Source organism: Lutjanus erythropterus, chromosome 3 (genome assembly GCF_056507025.1).
Source record: "Lutjanus erythropterus isolate fLutEry1 chromosome 3, fLutEry1.hap2, whole genome shotgun sequence".
Taxonomy (NCBI): domain Eukaryota; kingdom Metazoa; phylum Chordata; class Actinopteri; order Lutjaniformes; family Lutjanidae; genus Lutjanus; species Lutjanus erythropterus.
Window position 1 is genome coordinate 4740679 of NC_139319.1, and position 23388 is coordinate 4764066.

General features: G+C 40.2%; 1 protein-coding gene across 2 annotated transcripts in view; it reads left to right on the forward strand.

The window, feature by feature from the left end:
• Window positions 1-6312: 6312 nt before the first annotated feature.
• The window catches only part of LOC146329499 (uncharacterized), a 36627-nt gene continuing 19551 nt past the window's right edge, over window positions 6313-23388 (forward strand). The window contains exons 1-3 of one of the 2 annotated variants that reach the window (XM_084714768.1): window positions 6313-6416; window positions 13475-13867; window positions 21836-22306. In XM_084714768.1, the coding sequence (XP_084570894.1) occupies window positions 13479-13867; window positions 21836-21890 (444 nt within the window). In that variant the 5' untranslated portion in view covers window positions 6313-6416; window positions 13475-13478 and the 3' untranslated portion in view covers window positions 21891-22306. Of the gene's footprint in view, window positions 6417-13474; window positions 13868-21835; window positions 22307-23388 lie in introns of those variants that run through there. The other variant, XM_084714767.1, reaches the window with a different exon arrangement.

Here is a 23388-nt window from a genome sequence, read left to right on the forward strand (position 1 = left end):
TCCTGGACATCAGCACAACTTTCATTTGAACTATTTTTCAACCATGGCGGGACATCTTGATTGGATGTTCAGACGGTCATTCAACATCTCAGTGTTTGCTGGGGAATTTGATGTGTTGGATACTTATTATAAATGTATGATTTTGAAGTCCTTGTACTATTATCTCCAACTTATACTCGACTACATTATTAGAGACGAACATTGCGGTTTTTTTTTCGCTCCACTACTCCAACAGCTGTTACTTTGACAGATTTTATGAGCAAAGAACATGATGATTTTGTAAATTATTATGCAATGTTACGGGTTTAACGACTCAACAGTATTTAAAGTAGGTCAAAAATTCGCTCCACTTAGTCAGCTAAAAATGCTGCTTACACAAAAAACAACTATAAAATGTACTTACACTGTGGATCCCTCTTTAAAGGGCCATTCTGCAAAATTAGTACTTTTAATGCGTAAAATATATTTTGCTGTTCATACAACTGTACTTTTACTTAAGTGTATTTATTTTTACTTCCATGTAGCACTTTTATACCATGTTGTTGCTTCTTGAATTTAATTTGGCTGTATCTTTATATATTTACTGTCTCATGACTGGTTGCGTTTGGCTCTGTTTACATCTGGCTGTCTGTGATGCAGGTACGTCTACCCACTCAGAGTGTGACGTAAATCAAATGTGGTTGTCATGGGTGTACCGGGCTCAGCGGAGTAAACAACATCCTGTGTTCTGGCTTTTATGCAGCAGTTGGGATGAAAGCAGGAGTGAGTCGGTGTGTCACGGCACCCTCGGGTGAAACCCAAAGTAAATACTTCCACCGCAAAACACTGGCAGGGTTCAGAAGAGCACTGAGGCGGACAGCAGTCGTGCGCCTGCGGTTGTATTTTGGTGAAAAGAGGCACCTTGCCTTTGTCGTGGCTGTCTTGTCTCTGTGTGTCTGTCAGTAACTCAGATTTATAAGCTCCAGTAATACCTCTGACTCCTCTGCCGCTCCCATAATTTTGGCCACCTCTCTCAGAATAATGGATCTCAGCATGTTGCCAGCTGATTTTATTCATGTCCGGCGCTGGTGTGGTGACTCACTGAGACAGTTTACAATTTAATTACATTTTCCCAAGCCAAAATCACTTGATCTCCATTTGCTAATTGGAAACAGCTTTTGTTTTTTTAGCAGCACCATGGTGGGGTGATGTTCTTACAACCATTTGACGTGTTTGGTCTAAAAATGGGGGCCTCACAGGGTTCAGCCTCTGATTAGATAAAACTGTACAAACATCTTTTCTAGGAGGTTACCACTTAATGGTATACTGCTCATGACATTTTTGGTAAACTCAGTATTTAAGGTTGGCTGTTTGTTAATAGTCCTAATGGTTTGCCTTTAAAGAATATTAAACCTCCACCGATCTGGTACAGCAAGAAGGTTAAAGAAGTCTGGCTAACACACACATAAACACACACTCTATAAATGTGCACTGCTCTTTTCACAGTTCATTGGTCCAAGAAAAACACTCTCACACTTCATTTAGCTCAGCACATTTACTCCTCAACGTTCCCACCTGGGACATTTCTGCAGACATGAGATGTGCGTCTTATTGCACAAATGACACAACCTACCCACCTGCCGAGGCTCACATACAGATGTCCTGTATAATACAATATCAGGACGTCGCGTCAGAGGTTTGTGTACCATGTGTTACGTGTGATGTTACAGGAAATACATGGGATTTTAAAACCTAAATATGTAGCTTTTTGCACGTTGTCACTTTCTACATTAGCAAAAGGAGACTGAAACTACATCAAAGATGGCAAACTTCCAGAGTCCTGCTCATGATATCATTTCACCTTGGTGAGGTGAATGAAAATGTCATAAACCAACAATTTATTATACCCTCCCATAAAATGTAGAATTGTATATATTTTCACAGGCAGAACTATTACAGGACTGCATAATCGGTAGCATGTTTCGACAGCCCATTACTCCAAAACCCCAATAGACCAAAAATGTCTCAACGGGTCCGAAAGCCCATTTATCCGACAGCCTCTTACACTTAAAACAAATGTCCACTGATGTGCAGGCCCATTGCTATAAGAATACACACTTACCCTGCAGTTGTTGTGAATGTCTATGTGTCTGTCTATGGTGCTGAATCAGTGGAGAGGCTATCTTTCTGGCCATAGAGATTTCAAGCAATTGTACTGTCACCGCCAAATTTCCAATGTTAAATCTCATGATAAAGTCACAAGTTTTATCTCAGTCAACCACCCAAGTTGCCAGGGTTGACCTTAATCTAACCCTGCCCCTCTGCTCTTTGTCTTCTGGACAATGAGATGTTGGACAAATGGGCTTTCTGTCCACTGGGACATTTTTAAGACTCTTGGGATTTCAGGATAATGGGCCATAGAAACAACGGGCAGTTCCTGCATAAACCAATGTAATGTTAACTGGCGCTGGATGAAGCTGTGTAGCCAACATATCCTAATATTTAAATAACAGAAAAGGTTAATTGTCAATTACTCCCAAAACATATATTACTATTGGAGAGTACCAGCAGTGACAAGTTAAATAAGTGACGTGAAAAAAGTCATTTACATTATACATGTTGTTAATTTTGTAAAATGGTTGCAGTTTGATGGTTTGGTTTAGGAAATAAAACAGCTTAGGTTAGGCAATAAAACTACTTGGTTAGGGTTAAGCTAGGGGTCTGCAAACTTTACAGGCAAAGGAGACATTTTGTATTTTCTTTTTTCCTTGGAGATTTGTCTTCTTTAGATTTGGCATCCCAGCTAGCTTAGGGAGGCTAACTGCAGACAAAATTTGGAGTAAAATGCACCTAGCTATAGATGTAGGGTAAATGTTTTTAAAAATTGCATGTTTGGGCTACACATTTTTACAATCGTTGAATGTTAAGAATAACTTTAGGCCTACAACAATGATTATGAAAATGAAAACCATATATTTATTTGTCAAAAGCCACATGGAGGCACTGGAGGGGTGCAGAAGAGCTGCAATGTGGCTCTGGAGCTGCAGGCTGCAGCACCCAGAGTTATGCAATTGGGTGGGGTTAAAGAAGTGGTATCAGTTGTGCAACAGACATCACATTCATAACAAAATTTTAAGTTACTCAAAACTTTCCTTTCACACAGGGCTCAAACCCCGATCTCCTGGATGACAGTCCTGTGCTTGTTAGAGCTGACCAACCATCCATGCAGACTATCTGGCTGCTTTTACTTCCCCTGTCATTTTTACTACATCCACTAGGGGGGGCTGTCTTATAACAAATTGAGATATCAGTCAGAATAAGCTGATTGCACGTTTTCCTGGTGAGGACGGGCTGGAGTAGCTGGTGAGCCTAGCTTCATCTTGAATTAGAGATCTGACTGATCTGATCCAGTATCACGGCCTCATGTTGCTTAATTCACTTGTCGGTTAGTCAACTAATGTGTGTGTTGCTGCTTGCCTTAGGGTTTTATCTCCCCAGATAATCAAGTTGATCAGATTTCTTTGTTTCCATTGTTGTGCTTCACTGGACTCCAGATCAATGCAAGCTCAACCAAACTGCTTTGGGAGTCACAATTCTGGCAATTTCCTCAGTTAAATAAATTACATTTTTACATTTGACACAACTCTCTGAATCCAGTTCACACTCCGCTGTATACGTTTCTGTAATCCTACGTGAACGTGTGAGGCAGGTTTAAAAAAAAACATCAAATGTGAGGGTGGAAAAAGAATTAGGCAACTTTTTCAGTTTCTGTTTGAGCCTCATAGCTGATGTGAGAGGAGAAGGAGCCTGGCTTGTTAGCATTCACCTGCTTTTTGATGGATGCAGCAGTCAGGGAGCTCTGACCTGAGAGGTCAGAGCATTTGGGGGGCTGACAGGCAGAAAGAGGTCAGCGGCAGTCAGACTGTCAGACCACCAGGAGACCAGGAGCTGTGTTTGGCTGCTTAATGGAAGGCTGGATCACTTTTATACCTGCCGAATGAGTGACTGACCAAGAGGCTGCCTGGTCTGTTTCACTCATTTGAATGACCGACTATACTGCTGTGAACTATTGTCTCTCGAAATGAGGTTTTTGTCATAAGATGATAAGTTATTTTTCTGCCCTAACTTTTCAGCCTTTTCTGTGGAGGAAGGAGTTGAGTGACTGGCCGTGCAGATAACTTTTCAGTCATTAACACAGAGCAACACAACATTATCAAGCTGCAAAGCTATTATTTATGGCCTGCACCCAGTTAGAAGGTTTGAGACTTGTAAGATGTCTTGAAACCTATTTCATCATCTGTGATTCTGATGCAGAAACAAGGATCTTTTCATTAATAAATTAAGTTCAAAATAAACACTGAATGACAAATGAACATCAAATTAAAATACTAAATCATACACCAGATAAACTGAACATACTAAGGGCCTGTCCAAACCTGCATGGATATTTTTCAAAAGGCATTTCGTCCACGCACTGCCAGTGGTTAAGGTCACAACATCTCTGCTTTTTGAATACTCCTGCCAAGGTGAAGATATTTAAAAGCTCAGTTTTCAGTGTTGTGTAGACATGGAAACCAGCATTTTGGGGTTGTAACGTCAGAGCGTGCACCGCTGTCTCTTTCATTTGATGTCACTGTACACCATTATTGTCATGGTTACCTTGTCTGTTTACATGAGAGGCTGTGGAAGATGATGAATGAATGGCCACAATATTTTTGAATGATTAGCCTGGTGAAGCAACAACAAAAATGAGCCCGGTGATACCGCATTGTACCATCATAATTGTCACAAACCAGCTGTCAAGTCAGGTAAAAGTGCCAAATTAAGATTTTTATTACAGATAAAACATAACTATTTACAAGAGTAACATGAGTTGTGGAGATGGATGCATCAGTAGTGAGAGTGATGTGTGATTGAGTGAGGCACGTGTCTGCAAGCGCTGAAGGCAGCAAAAACCAAACTACAACCAGGAGATGTGGAGCGTAGGAGAGAGGGATACAATGAGAGAAGGCAGGTACTTATACTGTTTGTGGAAGCCTCCACAGGTGCTACCACTTCACCTGAACAACCCTCCCTGACTGCCAGCTCCTGCAGCTAAAGCTCAGCTGAGCCGCTGCTGGTAGAAAGTCACGGGTCGTCACAATAATGGATTTGTTTTGATGCATCAAAGTTTGCTGGTATATGACAGCCAAATTATTGTCCTCCTGAGTGTTTAGCAGTGCAGATGGATACAAGGCATTGCAAAATGACTCTTCACTAAGAACCACCCTCCTTAGTTACTGTTGCTAAGCCTGCCAAGCTTTTCATTCTTGCACTGCAATTGTGCAATTTATGGTGGTAACGGTGGCAGATTTAACATCGAAACTGGGAGTAATTGTTAAAACGTGAGTTCTTTGAGATTGTCCTTTCTAGCTGACAACCGGGGATTTTGTTGGCTAAAATAATGACTCACATGGGTCACCCAACCAGACCATCCAGACCACGATCGTGAAAGAAAGCCAGGATAAGAGCTAAACTAATCTGGCTTAGATGTGAGACAGTGAGCAAGAGTGAGATGCACTGTCGTCGACTCACTTTGATTCTGTACCAGCCCACATCCTCCTTCTTCCTCAAACCCCCACAGAACAAATACAGATGCGGTGATATCTAACATGTTTGGCTGGAGGTAAAGTTACTGCAGCTAGTAAGCTAGAATGCATTAGCCAGACATGCTAACGTTTGCAGCTTATGTTAGAGCAGATAAGATTACTGGCTACTAGCCACATGCAGTCCAGCCTGCCATCACACAACTAGGCTGCACACACAGAGACTGACATCTGCTGAATGGCCCACTGGCCCCGCCCTCCTGCTCTCTCCCTGCTTGTAAGTTCAGGCCTGATTAGTGATTGACTGCAGCTGCAGTGTTTGGTCACCAGACTACCAGCTGCAAATAAGGTTTAATTAGTTTGTTTAAAAAAACCCAGTCTGGTGACTAACAGCTCAGAGCCACAGTCATGCTTTAAGTTGTGGTCACTGACTTGGTGATTTTTCATTGTTTCACGTGTAAATATCTAAGGAAATTGCTATAAAAACCAAACTTTTTGTGATAGAGGAAAGCACCTGTCAGCCTTCCATCTGGACTGCACAGTACAAGCTTGTTTCCAGGTACAAACCTTAACTTAACAGACCTTTTTCCACAGCAGCCATTTTGACTTGAGATGGCAGGGTAGACACAGGTGTTACCAATGATACTAATCAAGATCAAACACAGTCAGGGTGCTGCCGCTGTGCATGTTGGCTCACTGGAAAGCCTCTGCTGCACTAAATGTATCAGGACCTTAATTAGCATCGTTGGTAACACCTGTGTTTACCCCACTATTTCTAATATTGCTACTGTGAAAAAGGCCTGTTAGTCCTGAAGAAATCATAGGTCCTACTCGGAGCTGCACTTTATGAAGGTAACATATCTTCAGTCACATATCACTGACTTTACTCTCTCATTTTTGTAGTACTTTCTCAAAAGGAACAGTGTGATGGTGTGAGGAATAATCAGACAACTGTAATGGTAGCTAACATGCAATTAGCCAACGTAGGCAGCCAGCAAAATCAAGCTGTCTTAATAGGTGTGTTTCTGCTAATAATGATACAATAACACTCATTTCTCTTAGAAAAGAAAACTAGAATTATGCACATGTTCATTCTCCAACATAATTTTGGACCATTGTTGAGCCTCTGTGACCCCATCGTCCCACATCATGGGCACTAGTCAGTCTTCATTGTCATCCGTGTGGCTGATTCAGCTGGTAAATCTGCTTTGGAGGCTCCTGCACTGTAATTAACTTGAATTTGGACTACTTTTCATCAGAAATTCATAATTGCTGTGAACTGTATTGTTGCTGTTAACTCCCAGAAAGTAGAAAAATGTGTGTTATAGGAAACACTTAAACTGTTTAGTTTCTGTGAATGGAAAAGTTATTTTGTCCCACTTTGTAAGAGGCTGATATCTGCTTCTAGGATTAACAAACATACTGTGGACTATTAAGTTGCAAAGATCTTGCCGTGCACTTAAATGCAGCTGTCATGTAAAACATCCTCTCTTGACCTGACACGTGCAAAATAACTTTGCCAGTCAGCTCTCGCCCTGCTGAATCCCCACTTCCCACTGTATTGATGAAAAGGTGTTTTTCACAGTAAATTTAGAGAAATTATGGCCCAAGTAGCTGCTCAGGACTGCTTTGGGGGAGGAAAAGGTTTTACTCATCCACTTTCCCTGGCCGGATTTGCCCAGCGCTGCCCAGGGATTCAGTTCAGTGACCTTCCAATCAAAGTCTTGCTTCTGTGACTTTGAGGCATTGCTCCCCGTTTCTCTTCTCTGTCCTTCTTAAATGCACCAAACCTATGCTCCCTTTTAACTCTTCCCTTTATCTGAAACAGCTGTGTATCTGCACACACTGCGAGTAACACATATTATAATTATAATCATCCAAGTATTCCAACCGTGCACAATTACAAATTCAGGGTGAGTCATGTTGGATTTGGTGCACCGAGTCTGGCTGTTCACCTCCACTGTTTTTATCGGTGTCACGTTGGAAACTAAAGTTACTGACGTCAGTGATGTAACAGGACTCGGCAGGATGAAAACCCAAATTCTCTTGTAGTACTTAATGGAACAATAGCTTTAAAAACTCTCATCATGACAAATTATAGAAGAAGTGCAATTTGCTATTGAGAGCCAGCTTTTATGTTTAAAAAAAAAAAAGATTGGCTTTGTGCTTGGCAAAAGAATTTTAATTGTATCTAATGTTCTGTGGTTTTAATGACACCAGTATCTAACCAGAATATAGAAGAATGGCATGAAGATGTGTGTATTAATTATTATAGTCATCATTGATTCCTAACTTTTCTTTTTGACTGATATTTAGTCTATAAAATGTCATAAAGTCACGCTCCTGGCATCTTTCCAGTGCTTGTTGAGTTTGGCATTTTGGCTGCTGCCATCTTGGTTTTATTTGGAGACAGAAGTGACCGTATTTGGACGACAGAGTTGAGCTGGGGAGAAGTGAGAGAGAAGTTACCAGCTAGCACTAGCTAGCCTCATTAGCAAGGCGCTTCTGTAATTCATATTAACTGTGATATTAATGTGGGATGCTAATTTTGGTGAATGAAGAATAAGCTGTGCTGACAGAAAAAATTAACAACCAACTTTCTAGAGTATATTTTCTCAAAATGTAGCCCACAGGCCAATGGCGGCCTTTGCACAGTCCCTGAAAGTGACATGAAATGCATCTGTTATATTTTAATCATCTGCACTCCATTTGAATACTTCCACTCAGCCTACATTTGATAGACTGCTGAATTCAGTGCTCAAGGAATTTGATGTTAAACACTTTTATGAGACCTCAGTCATTTGCTGGCTACCTAAATTGGCACTCAGTCATCAAAACGTTGAGAATCCCTGCCTTAATATAAAATATCTAAAAAAATAACTACATGAGATTATTTTGACTGACATTGCGATATGACTTGCAGTATTAGAGGTAATGATCATTTTTACATCATAATTCTTTTTGATTGAAAAAAATGTTTGTTTTTTTGCAGGAATCTGTACCAAATGATTTTTTTTTAAGTTTGTAGAATCTGATTTGTAGGACAGGACAACTCTGCCTCACGACATTCATTATTTTTAGCCAAACCGTACAGGTTCTTCCAGACTTCCTAGACATTGTTTTCAAAAGTAACATTGCATAAAAAATAAGTGTAAAAGGAAAAAATTGTAAACTTCATATGACGGCTCGCAGTCATTCGCGCTCATACTGTAGGGAGACGCCACCGCAGCAATGGCAGCTTGTTAACTTCCGGTACCTCGCCGGATTCATCTGTATTGCGAAACTTTCCTTCTCATAGGAAGAAAGTAGTTCCGGTAGATTCTACTGCAGAGAGAAACTGCTCACAACAAGGTCTGTGGATTATCTTGAGTAACCAGGCCATGATTAATGGAAAGACACATTGCTGTTGAGATTTTCAAATTTATTATTTGTTTTAGTGCTTTGAGCACCACAAGTCAAGTGCCATTTAGTCCCATTATACTGGAGAAAAGGCAGAAGGCAGATTTCTGTGGCTGGTATCTCCAAAACTCTGCAAGTCAGGCCAGAGGAAAAAGTATGTATTTTTGATTTTGGGGTGAACTTTAGTTTGGGAATGGATGGATGACTGCGTGGCTGTGAGGCAGGGCTTCACCGGCACTCTGTCCCGTACATCGCGCAGAGCCGTGGTAGTTCCCTGCTAAGCCAGACGTGCAGCAGCCTCCTCGTCCCCTCTGCTGTCAGTCCCCCGGGGGGGTGAGAAAGAGAGAGACACAACGACTGAAAGCAAGAAAGGATTTTGCTTCATCTGCACAGCTCTGCTCTCTTTCTCTCTCAGCAATTAGTCATTCTTCCACTCATCTGTCGTGTCCCCTAATCTCTCCCACTCTTTCTCTCTCATCCTGCTGGTTTTTGCTGCCTCTGTACCTTTTATTAAAACGCTCCCTCCATCATACCGTTTAGCCTTTGGGGTAAATGCTGGTTGCGTGTCTTTTATTTCCTCCCGACTTCCCCAGTGTCTCACTTTTCTCCTCCACACTGTCTTCTTCTTTTTCTCTCGTCTGCTCACCCTCTCGCTTCCTCTTTATCTGTCCATCAGCCCCTCATAATCTCCCCACCTCTTTGTGAGTCCTCTGTGTCCGTCTTAGTTCTGTAGTTTGCCCTTGCTCGGTGTTATGTGCACAGTCCTGACTGAGTTCGTGTGTTCTTCGCTGCTACCACTAATACAACTAGACCTGTGTTATTCAAGCCCTGCGGCATACACACTCACACACGCGCACACACACACACACACACACACACACACACACCCTCAATCACCCAACAAAGTCCTTACCATAGCAGTATGTCTCATCATTGTACCTGCAGTGTGTGAGCGTAAATCTGTGTGTGTGCGCCTGTCTCTGTGAATTAGTTTTCACTTTACACCATGTCAGGGAGAAATAATGTGTAATGCACTCTCAGCAGATAACTGGTGGGGAAAAATGCTGTTTCCAAAACGCTTGCACACGCACACACTCATGAACACACAGACACACAAACCAGTGGCATTTTTTTTCCCAACTGCGTAGTAAAAATTGAATGCCAGGTTAGTGTCATTAGTCTTTGCAGGCGTTAAATTAAGAGTGTTTCCCCTTTATCTTCCCGTCCACCCATCTTTTCTTTTCTGTTTCTGCCTCTCATTGTTGTTTGTCCTCTGTACTTTCATTGAATGTCTGGTTTATTAATGTGCCCTCTCTCCATGTGGATTCCTATTCTTCACCTTTTCTCACTCTTTTTTTGTGTCTTCTTTACCAAGGGCACCAAAGACATTATTTAACTTTTCAGACTGTACCCTTTGGCTCATATTTATTATGTATAAAGTTGAAAGAAAGGAAAGCTCAAAGCTGTCAACAACACCTGAATATTTGACACTGTTTTGAAATTTCTATTCCAGCCCGTAACCTGTGTTATTGTTTGCCTGTTTCACATTAATGAGTTAAAATTGATGCCGAATGTTTGCCGCGTGAGTTAAGTGTCTGTTTATGAGTAAAACAAATCATTAATAAACTTTTAGAAGGAGTAGATGTTTATACCAGTTAAATTTGACAGTATGTTAATGGAGTTTGGCAGGCAGTGACACAGGCAGTCACAGTCACACTAGGCTTTTGTTTTCAGGATAACAGGTTTAGTTTTTCATTGACAGACAACTGACAGTTATAAGCAGCTGATCAGCTTACAGTGTAGGACTCGTCATCGCTTGTTATTGTCAAATTATAGTGTTGTGTGTGTGTCTTGCACAATCTTGTCCTGCAGCCTTCATGAGCCTCCTCTGGTCTGGGAGGAAACAACTTACTTCAACAATAAATTGCATTTTAAAAATAATGTTAACCTTTTCTATAGCTACAACTCTGTTTGGATTCCAGTACTCACTTTTGGATGCACAGCTGCTACATATTGCTCCTTTAATCCATTAGATTTGTCCATAAGGACACACATTTTCCTCTTTTTATTCCTGACAGTTAGCACAACCTTCAAAGTAATGTATTATTCACCTTTTTTCTTATCCTGCAGTTAAGTTGGCAATAGTGAAAATGAAATGTATGGTTACTCTTTCGAAACAAAGGCCTTGGGTAGGTTTAGGCACTAAAACTATTTGGTTAGGTTTGGATTGAAATAATCAGAATCAGAAATACTTTATTGATCCCCGGGGGAAACTGTTGATGTTACAGGTCCTCCTGTTCAAGGGTAGAAATATATATAAGCCTAGAGAATTAGAAGAATAGATATGAGAAGTATATTTTAAAAAAAAAGCACATTCTACAAATATAGGTACAATAGGAATGTGATAGTTGATGTAAGAATTATGTAAGTTATTTCACAGGTTTTTGTAGATTCAAGTCAGTGTTGCACGTGTGAATTATTGCAGTTATTGTATGACTGTCAAATAGTGCACAGTTAAGTATAAATGGGGGAAAAATTTTTAGGTTATGGTTGTAGTGAACGACTAAGTATTTCATTATTTTCATTTTTTTCTGTAGTGGAATACAGTTACAGTGCAGTTTCTTAGTTTTTGTAATTACAGTCCCATTTCATGGAATCTGCTGAACACCAACCCTGTTTTTAGGTTTACCCGAGGCCTTTTACTCCTATTTATTATTTTTACACTGTAAACAACACTGTTATTCCTTCAATCTTATGTTCCTCTAATATGAAATGAAGAATAAGGTCCATACCGCTGCTGTATTAACAGAAACACCTTATCTTAAAGTATATGTTCAGTAAATGGTATAAAAATGTTTTTCTGGAAAAGCTGCTTCTGAAGATACTCTCTCATTGAAACACTGCTCAAGCTGCTAAAGCTTTGTTGTCGGTGGTTTTAGTGGCTTATGGGACAATATGTGTTTTGTTTTGTTTTTTCATTCTGGTGCTAATGTGCTTTTTTTGTGTTTATAAAGTGAGTATCTTTGGGAGCAGCTTTCCTCTTACTAAACCGCTTTTATCACATAATGCATTTTGTTATGGGTGGTTTTATTTTTCATTTTATGATGAGTAAACACAGGATGGAAGGAAGTGTATTTCTTTTATTTCCTCCCCTTGTTCACCTGCGGCTCCTTTTTCACTTCTTCACTTCACAACTCTTCTGTTCTCTTCTCCATTTTCTCTCTCGAAATCCCTCCCTCTGTTTCTCCTCTCCTGTTCCCTTTTTTCCAGAACCCTCCCTCCACCTGAGTCCTCCTTCAGCCCTCAGTCCTTCCACGTCCTTTTCTCTCTTACATCCATTTTCCATTCACAAATGTCCTCTCTGAAGCGATTCCCTCGTGACCGTCCCTCTCTCATCATTCAGGATTGTGGTTTCAGTCTCTCTCTGTTACTTTGGTCAACAGTCACAGTGCACAGTGGATTATTCACTGTATTGATTTTATGTTCACTTCAGTGTTTGTTTTCCTCTAAAGTTTGCCAATAATCAAATGATAAACTTGACTGTTATGAGTAGAACTGGAGGGCTGCAGCTGATTTAATGAAATACTGGGTCCTTGCTTTACCCCACAGGGGCCAAAGTATACCCTCAAACCATATTTTCACCTTGTGAGTCACTACGGCAAAATGTGGTCCTGGAGAGAGTGTAGCAGGAACCACCATGGAAACAGTTATTATTTTAGTATTTTTTTTTTTATTATTATTACAAACGGATGAACATCCATGTGCTCCACAAGTCTTTCCTGTAAAGATTATTTTCATTATCGGTCAATCTTGATCAGTGTTTCCCAAAGCTAATATGACGTCCTTGAATATCTTGTTTTGTCCACAACCCAGGGATATTCAGTTTACTGTCATGAAGGAGTAAAAAAAGAAAAACAGAAAATATTCACATTTAGGAAATGGTAATCAGGGAATTTAGACTTTATCTTAAAAAAAATCAAACCATTTAATCTATTATCAAATTAGTTGGAGATAATTTAATAATTGATTAATCATTGCAGCTCTACTTAGAAGTACAAGTGCTTCCAAAAGTTAAATTATGCACACAAGTTAAAATAAATCAACTTTGGCTTCATCCCAATGTGGATGTTGTTGCTTTTTATTCTGCAATCTGCTGTCCGCTAATCTCTTTTCAACCCTTTCATTTGTGTCTTTGTCATCTCCACACACGACTCCATGACACACACTTTCCACCGGTCTCTCCTTGGAGGCGTTCGTTCATGTGCTCAGTTGTCAAGTCAAGTCAAATTTTATGTGTACAGCCCAGAATCACAAATGACAGTTTGACTCAGGGGGCTTTACAATCTGTACAGTGTGTGATGAAACGCACCCTGTCCTGTAGACCCTCGAAAGAGTAAACCGTTGCGAGTCAGAGTTTAAGTGTGTTATTTTAATTAGTCCCCTTTCTGTCTTCCCTTTCATCTCCTCCATTTTCATTTTTCTGCTTCCCTATTTTCTTCCTCCTCCTCCAGCTCCATGCTGTCCCCCCTCTATCAGGACCATGGCGGCTCGGTGGTGTGGCCCCAGACTTCGTCCTGCTCCTCTTCCTCTCAGGGCCTCCACCGGCCGCTACGCTGCCACCCTCCCCCGATCAGCGGGAGCAGCGTGGGCCCCAACCCCACCTACTATCACGCAGTCTATGACGTCCGGGTGGAGCAGTACAGAGAAGTGCCCTTTATCGGTGGAGGCGGCGGCTACGGGGTCCGCTCCAGCCGGGGCTCCATGTCCCTGGTTACCAGCAGCAACGATCCGACGGTCCCGCTGATCCGCCGGAGGGGAGGACTGGTGGACCACCGTGATGTCATCCTGGCCCACCAGGCGCACAAGCGGCACAACACACCACAGGCCAGGAGGAAACAATGGGAGTGAGTACAGTTCACTTTTTACAGTTGACATTACACCAGAATTATGATATATTCACTGTTACTCAATGTAGGGCAATGGGAGTCTCCCCGATAATGTGGTTATTCAGTATTCAAATATTTCTGCAAACTCTTTCTTCATGTGCCAGTTCGATATCGGAAATGTCTCTAAAGACTACGAGTGACACAATTTCAATATTGAATTGAAAATTGATTGAAATGAGCTTTTTGTGTCAATAATCAGAATCGAAGGCAAAATCTGCGAATCTCCCAATACTTTTTTCTCCCCACCTCCTCCTCCTTGTGGCATTTGGTTCATGTCTGCAGAAAAAAAAACACTTTAAAGATGACACAGCAAAACTTACCAGCTATTATATCACCCTCAATAACATATAGATCTTTTAAAAGAAGAATTTGAAAATGTAAACGACAGTTGTCAGGGGACAAAACCAATGATCTGTTGACTTTACAAATGAAAACTTGAGCATAACAGTAGTCATCCTTACAATCGAACGTTAAGTTGAATCATGGTTTCGGAAGAACCGTGACTCCCCAACTAAATATTACTTCATTAGAAATTAGTGGCTGGACAAGAACTTTCTGAACACTTCATTGTTGTAATTGGCAGCAAAACTCCCGCTAAATATAAATTATCAGGTTTCTACAAAGCATGATCTTTTGCTTCTGCTGGTTGTGTCTATTTTTATCAATCGTTCACAATGACAGGGGAAGTCCCTAAAAAAGGTGTTTTAGTGAAAGAAGGTCAGCAAACTTTATTCACTCTGTCGACTCTACAAAGACCATATTCATTTTAACTTGGTTTCACTCCATGTTTTTCCCCTCGTCATCCACGCCCCGCCTGCAGTGGCTCTGAGGGGCCCGACCCGCAGTTAGAGAACCACTGCCTGTGCTGAAAATGTTTGAGTTTTAATGAGTTCACTTCTGAAACACTCACAGCTCTTAAGGGATGGAAGCGTAGTTGGTGAAAGGTTAGCAGGAGAGAACTTGGCCAGGTAGCATGCAGGAGGTTCATCAGAGCTTATTTGTTGAGAACAGCTTCCTGCTGCTGCTGGAATGAGGATGACGAGAGCAGAAACACTGAGGGAAAATTGATTCAATGTAAATATGTAAAAAAAAAAAAAAAAAAAAGTACCTCTTCAGAAATTGCTTATGTATGGTTTATAATTGGGCTATTATTATGTTATAACACTTCATAAAATTAATAAATGATTATTAACAAGTTATAACAGTTTCATGTATCGATGTGGGCTCACCATTTGTTAAAACCCAGTTACTGCTTTCTACCAATTAACCTTCCTAAGGGCTCACTATCATTGATAACTGGCAAAAAGGAGTAAATTTGTGGTAATTACCAAGTAATATATTTAAATTTCTTGGAAATTACCTCCAAATTAACCTACAATTTCATGGTAAGTTATGTGCTAATTAACGAGTAACATTTCCATGTAGTTGGTGGTGATTACAAAGCAACATATTTGTAATTTCTCTAAATTTACCTGCAAATTACCCCCAAATTTCATGGTAAGTATGTGATAATTTGCATGAAAATGACACTAGAGAAATTTCAAAAATGTTGCTTTGTAATTATCATCAACTACATGAAAATGGTACTTGCTAATTATCACATACTTAAGCATGAAATTCGGGGAAATTTAGAGGTATTTTAAGGGTCATTTCTAAAAAAAATTCAAATATCTTACTAGGTAATTACCACCCACTTACTTACCATGAAATTATGGGACCTGGAAACTGAAGCATTACTTTAGAAAATTATTAACAAATATTTAATGAAGCTGACAGGTAACCTAATTATAAGCTGCTCCTAAATCATTTGTGAGGGTAAATGAAAAGATCATAGCATGATTTCTTCCAGTAAAAAAAAAAAAAAAAAATGGCGTGTGTTCACAGGCTTGAACCAACCAATTTAACCAATAGTGTCATGACATCAACGCATCAATCAGCTTTTAGCTGCACAGAGGATAGTTTGCTGGTGAGCAACATCATGGTTCGCCCACTCTTCAACCTTCAGATCATCTCGGTCCTAATGTTATGACCCGCCTGAATTTCCTGTTTCACCAAGAAGCGAGTCACAATGCGTATGACAGATGCTCTCGAACTGCCGTTTCATCTGGACTTTAAGGCGGTAAACTGGAGCTGAGAACGACGTGTGACTAACGGTGATCGTAGCTTTCATCTTGTGTCAGAACATCAAGGAGTGCTCTCCCTCCACCTGTCTGTCTACATGTCCGTCCCTCTGTCTGCCTCTCACCCTCCCACCTCCTCCACCTGTTCCCCACGTAGACATTACTCATTATCCTGCACACCTCCTATCTCTCATGTGCAAAACTCCTTCAGCTTATCTGTTGCTTACCTAACACAGGGCTCTGTACAGGTTACCTAGAGACAGCGGAGGAACCATAAAACATAATTACTATTGTTCGACACTAATTGCGGTAATCATATCTGGGATCTTGCTGTCCTAACGAGGTCCCAGTTTATCTAAGCCGTAATTATCAAATACAGTGCGTAGATAAAGTCTTCGTGGAAAAAAGACTTGATAAGTAAGTGCTGCAAAGGAGATTCATATTAGCTTGGAGCATCTGACAGCTTTAAAAGCTGTCTGGCGTTCAGCACTTTGATATGTGGGTTTTTTTAAAGCAGCTCCAGACGGGTGAAAAGGCAGCTGCATCGATCAGATTTTGTAAAACGTTTAGGGAAACGTTCTCAAAAGACAAATGGTTACAATTTGAAACTACCCAACAAGGATATCATGTGGCAGGTTGATGAACACCGCTAATTTTAGATTTATTGAAAATGTGAAGGATGTGTGGTGAAGGATCCAGTGAACAGAAGGAGACACGTCAGTTCTGCGTATTTTGAGTTTTTAGGAAAAACAAAGAAGAGCAGATTGGATGAACTAAAATTTTAATTGTTTTACTCAACAGAAAATGTGTTCTTTCTTTCTTTCTTCAAGAACAAAGGAGAACAGAGTTAAACTCTCTAACCGAGGTGCATTAGATGGTAATTTGGTCCTAAGAATTAGAAGATTTATTGAAAGATCAATACATCATGTCCAAACAGTGCAACAGATTTTAGTACAAAACTGAGTCAAACAACCAAGAAAACCAATAGCTTTGTGTGTTATTTCTACATTAATCATGTTCATTCAACTTGGTTTCAATCCATCTCCTGGTCATCAATGCCCAGTGGTGGACAGTAATGAAGTACATTTACTTGAGTACTGTACTTAAGTACCTGGATTATTTATTTTCTTGGAAACTTCTGACTTTCACTCCGCTACATTTCAAAGACAAATATTGTACCTTTGACTCCACTACATTTCTAGGAAGGTTGTTGTTACTTGTTACTTTTATCTTTTCTAAAATGCGATTGGCCACACGCTGTGTTCCTCACAGAAGGAAACCCATCACAGTACCCGGTCTCAACTGGGACTGATGTAAAAGCGGAAACACGTCACCCACGCACAAGCAAAACTCAGTAATGGTGACAGCAGGAGAAAGACTAAATTAAATCTCAAGATATTATTAGAATTGGGGGAAAAAAATAATTCCAGGTAGGCTTTTAATGTTGGATTGTTTTATTCAGGGTGAAAAATACCACATGATTAATGTATAAACTGCCTCTGAAGACAGAAAGAAATCTGTTACTTAACAGACTTGGAGAACTCCTTACAGTTGGCTTCAATCTAATTTTATGCAGTGATTTTAATACAGTTGATACAGTGTAAATGCATTGTGAAAACAATACAGCACTGATATTAGAAAATGTACTGTAGTACTTTAATTCTGTAGTACTGATTTTGAGTACTTGGTCCACCACAGTCCATGCCCCACCTGTAATGGCTCCTTGACCCACCGGTGGAGCTCAAGCCATAGTTAGAACCACATAGAACCACTGGCCTTTGCAGACAATATTTGAGTTCACTTCTGGAAATCCCTGGACTCTCGCAGCTGTTTAGGTACGGGAGCGTAGCAGGTAAAAGGTATCCTGGCGAGAACCTGTCCAGGCAGCATAGAGTCGGTTTATCAGAACTTGTTGCTGCTGCTGGAAATGAGGACGATGAGAGCAGAGACACCGAACAGAATCGAGTGATAATTCTCTGTGGGTTACTTACTTCAAGTTTCTGCTCACATGTAGACATTTGATTCAATGTACAGATGAGAAATTATCAATTAGTGGAACTTTAAACTGCAGCTGAAGTTGAGATGAAATGAAAAAAAATGCCTTTAACTGTTTTGGATCACACCACTGATCATACTGTGTTTCTATTTAGCAATATATGCCAAAAAATCTATTTCTTTTTGTATTTCTGTCAAACTCAAATCATATTGTTCTACTTCTTAGTTCCGCTTTCATGTTACATGTAGACTTTAATTCAGTGTAAGTTTAAAACCACAGTTAACAGTGAATATCATGTGTCAGGTTCATGAACACTGCTGATTGTAGTTTTTTCAAAAATGTGGAGGATGTGTGTTTTTTTTGTTTTTGAAGGATCAAATGAACAGAAGGTGACACGTCAGTTCCACACATTTTTTTTTTTTTTTTTTTTTTTGTTAAAACAAAGAGAAGAGCAGATTGGATAAACCAAAACTTTAAAGATTTTATTCAGCAGAGAGCCTTTTCAGTTTGTGTTCTCTAATCTGAGGATGGAGAACAGAGCTAAACTTTCCAAGTGAGGTGCATCAGATGGTAATTTGGCCCCAAGAGTTGGACGCTATAAGATTTATTGTGAGATCAATACATCGTGTCTAAATAGTGTTCAAGCTTTTAGTACAAAAGCGAGTCAAACAAGTAAGAAAATCGATAGCTTTGTGTCTTCATTGATTGTACGTCTCTGAAAGACAACTCAGGAAGAAAACGTTTTCTTTAACAACACAAGCTGTATTTGTAGATTTGATGATCACATTCTGTGGATCAGCCTTTCTCCTTAAGGGACCCCTTTTCTATCACTGAGTAAACTGACAACCTCTGACTAAGTGACATATTTCATATTATATTCAATGCATAACAATAATGGTACATAACAAATGATAAACTGCACAACCACATAGTGAATGCAATAACTGCAGGCAGTCTGGATTACTTTGAGCACATTATGTGAGTGTTGCATCAGAAATTACTTTTCCTGAGATTTGTAGAAACATTTGGCAGTTGTTCCGTTTCCTCTTTAGTTGTTTTAACTGTGTTCTTTTCTATACATGATGGCTGTTTAGCAGAGAGTGAAAGCTCTGGGATTATAGTTGTACAGATCTTCACCACGCTCTTATCTTGTGAGAATTTTTTATAGTTAGTTTGCATATTAAATAATAATTAAAAATAATTCACATATGTCTGAAAATACACATGAATATGACTCCAACATAGCAGAGATAAATCAGCCTGTTTGTATTTAAAAAAAACAAACAAAAAAAACATTTAATATACACTGACAAAAAGCTGCCCATCAATCCTGGTGCAATCAGGTGAGCTAACTAACCTGACAAATCACTGTGTGGCACCTATATATCTATTACAGCAAACTACTCAGCATATGGAGCATTGGCTGCATTATTATCCCAAGTGTGCAGAGTCCCTAGTGAGCCACAACTCATTGTTTTGTAACTTGACACTGACATAACCTGCACCTCAGAAGGCTGACGCACCTAACATTAGCCACGCTACAACTGCCGCTGACTTAGCAACTACACAAATGACAGAAGACCTGAAAATATTGAATGCAGTATGTGTAGGGGTGTCTGCTCTGTTTCTAAACTTTAAAATAATGATTTCATTTAGTTTTCTTCACAGAAATTCTTTGTTTGTTTCGTTAGTTTTCTCACACCCCTTAAAATCTAGAAGGCCTCAGGACCCCCCCGTGAAGCTCAGGTGGTCTTTCCCAGCCCCGTCATGCAGACTTATGCACCACTCAAACATGGTTTCTTTTTTTTTTTAAAAAAAAGTCTTATTGTCCTTGTGTAAACTGGTTGAGTGTGTACGAGTGTGTGGGTGATCAAGAGTCCTGCAGATCTAGTCTGTAGCTAATCTCAAATACATCTGGTTCGATCAGCCTAATTCTTTTTGTGCATATTCATGACTGTATGCTGAAGGACCTCTGTGATTCAGAATTTTTGAAAAACCTTGAAAAAACATTCTTCTCAGGCCTCATGCTGGTGACAGCCGTGGCCACAGGTATTATTTTTCAGGTCATCCAGTTCTTGTGAACATAATATCTCAAGAATCTTAAGTTGGTAAACGGGACCACTAATTTAATGTCACCTCTCTGAACACATTTTTAGTAATAACAAACAAAATTACACACAAATATCTAATGGGATGAAATGATGAGGTGATGACTTTATATATCCAAAAGGTAAGCTTCATTGTGACATCATAATTTCCAGTGTAAAGTACAGATACTACTGTAAAAAAGAAAATTAGAAAGTGAATTATGTGTATATTTATCTAATTGATTCAGTCTGAATGCATGTTTGGGGACAAACACATGTGGGGGTCAACTTTACAAATCTCTGCCAGGTGAACTTGCCAGTTGTGGTGGCATTGCAGTAGGTGCTTCACCGTGGTTTGCAGGAATCTGCACTCTACTGAGTGCACTTTTCTAGTTTTCTGATTAAAGTATGTAGTTGTACTCCAAGTTTTAAATTAACTTTGTTGAAAATGGGAACATTGATGCACTAAAACAGAAATTAGGATCCAATGTTATATGATTATCATAACCAAAGAAAACTTGTCACTTTATATTTACGTATATATTTTGTAGAATGAATGAGTTTGAGTGAGTCTGTGGGTTTTTCTTGCAATCAGCCCCTGCAGCAGTTGATTTGACTGACTAACACACCTTCAAACTGAGCAGAGGAAGTAATCAGTGAAATGAAAGTGAGTTCGGCTGCAGCGAAACCGTGCGGACCACTTACTCATGATGCCACGCGGTTGAGAACAGTTGCACCGAACGTCACTCGACTCTTTCGGCGTTTTTCCCGCCACAAGCTGCTGCGTCCTTGAGCCTGCCGTGTCGTGAGCTTTGTAACGGAGGCGGTGGGTGGTGACAGGCTGTGAGAGACTTCATATCACCTTGTGTTTTTTTTCCTGACAGACAAACAAGCAGAAAGACGGGCAGGCAGACAGCTGCTGACCCAGTTGCAGATCAGACCAGGTGTGTCAGCGAAGCCTTGGGGGTTGCTGAGCTGATTTTTATTAGAAATGACAGGTTAAAACCCCACTTACCCCGTCATGCATTTGATCCATGGATGGAAAGATTCCTGATAGGTTAGATAGATTTTATTACCCTCTGGTCCTGCGTGACAGCCTGCCTCTCCCCCTTTCTGTCACTCCCTCTCTATTAATGCCCTCCCAGTCTCCAAGGCAGTCAATGTCGACGAGTTGATCACACCCAAATGTCTTATGTACTGCAACACGACCAATGTCCTCCGCCATTATTCCCCTCTAATTGTGATTGAGAGCATGTTTACAGCTTCTGCTGGATTACCTGTCTCGCTGCCTCTGGCACCAGTTCAGGTCAGTGACTTCATTATTGGCAGAACACACAGATTCCATATGTTGCCAAAAAATAATAAAATCAATCAAATAACAGAAGATCATATTAGTTAATTAAGAAGACATGACAAGATAGATCCCCAAGAAGCCAATTAGTATGACAACAGCACAAGAAAAAGACAAGTAATACATATGAAAGTAAGAAAACTATATACACATTATAAATATACTGTATATAACATCCTAAGACCTGGCAATCCATTTTTTTTTGGCAAAGATGATCAGATTCATGATTTGATTCATGAGAGTTTTAACTATATTAAGATGCTATATTTATGTCAATTAATAAAAAAGATAAATGCAGATTTTAACCCATGTCTTTTGTGGGGGACAGGAGGACATGCTTCTCCTCACTTTCAACCATTTTCCATATTTCAGGAAACAGAGAGCGCTGAGTGAGGCAGAACAGTTTTTGATCCTTGTGACCACGTGATCAGCCTTTTTTCTAAGGTCAAGTCACACAAAGAAGCGGACTTTCTGTACCGTCCTGCGTTTCTTTAATCTGGCTGCCACAGATAGCTGGATCCAGTACAGGTCGAACCAACCAGGCCTCTGGGAGACCTGCAGAGGATAGGTCAGTGTACGCGCTTTATTCGCAGGAGAGAAGGATGCAGTGGGAAGATGTTTGTGAAGAGACCAAGAGCGTCTCCCTAATGTAACATCATGTCGTGTAAACATGTTCACGTCATGTGGTTTGAGTGATTTTCACTGTCAAGATTTACCCACAAAGCAGAGTTTTGAGTGAAATTAAGTACAACTTTATCATTAAAAATGCTTGATGATGTTTGTTTTTTATTTATTTCCTATATTGATAAAAAGAGAGAATAAAATGGAGCAAATGAAGATTTACCATTATAATGCTTTTTTTGGGGGGGGGGGGTTGTTGACACAATGTCCACTACAAGAAACATTTTGTAGAAAAACATCTTGTGATGTCACACCAATGGAAAACTCTGCCAAGTCCAGTGACATGTGGTTCATGAGTTACGAAATGGGATGTGGCTAAAGTATAGGCACTCGTGGGAATCATAATTGCTCAAAGAAAATGGCGGCACTTTGAATCTGAAAACACTGTGCACCATTTTGCAACGGTTTACAGACTAGTAGTGCATTTCCTCAAAACGTTGTGCAGCAGTGTGCAATGAACTTTCAGGTACATTTTGTCTTGTTTGATGGGTATGTCAGAGTTGTTACCCCATCAGCAGTGATGTGTATATATTTGTATATGCCACCTGCCAAGGATCTATGTAGGAGTGTGCCTCTTCACTTATGGAAAAGCTATGTTTATTCTCCTGGGACACAGATTTAGATAAACGTTCAGCTGTTTGTTTCGGCTGAACGCAGCCCAGGTATTGAGCTATAGAATGGCATGGCTAAAGTTTAGGGGGTGAGGCAGAACTCTGTTATAGACTTGTATGGGAGGCATCATTGGTCTCAGCAAACCATTTTTTAGTGCGGTCATATTACATGAATTGGTTTAAAAGTTAGACACCATTTTGTCACTGGCCACTCCCCTTCTTGCCTGTTGGAATGACCGGAGCCGTCCCTTGGCTCGTGACGAGCCTTTCCGCTAAATCTTGTGCAAGTCTGTGAATGAATTTGGAAGTTATGTGCCTTTTTGCAATAAGTCACTCTCATTGCCAGACCCCTCGTAGCCAGTTGGCATGAACACAAAACACACCCTCCCGCTTGAACTCCATGCCAAATTTCAGCCTCCTAGAACAAGAAAATGTGGTCGCCAGGTGGTGGGACGAACCGACCAACCAGTGGAGTGACCTATAGAGCTGCAGGTTGCAGCTAATAAACATGAGGTAACCGACTATGATGGAATACACTAGTGCAAGAGAGACATGACGTGTTAAGAAAATGTAAGTTATTACACAGAAAGATAAGTGTCCTGATTCAGTGATATGATGTCCCACTAACATAAA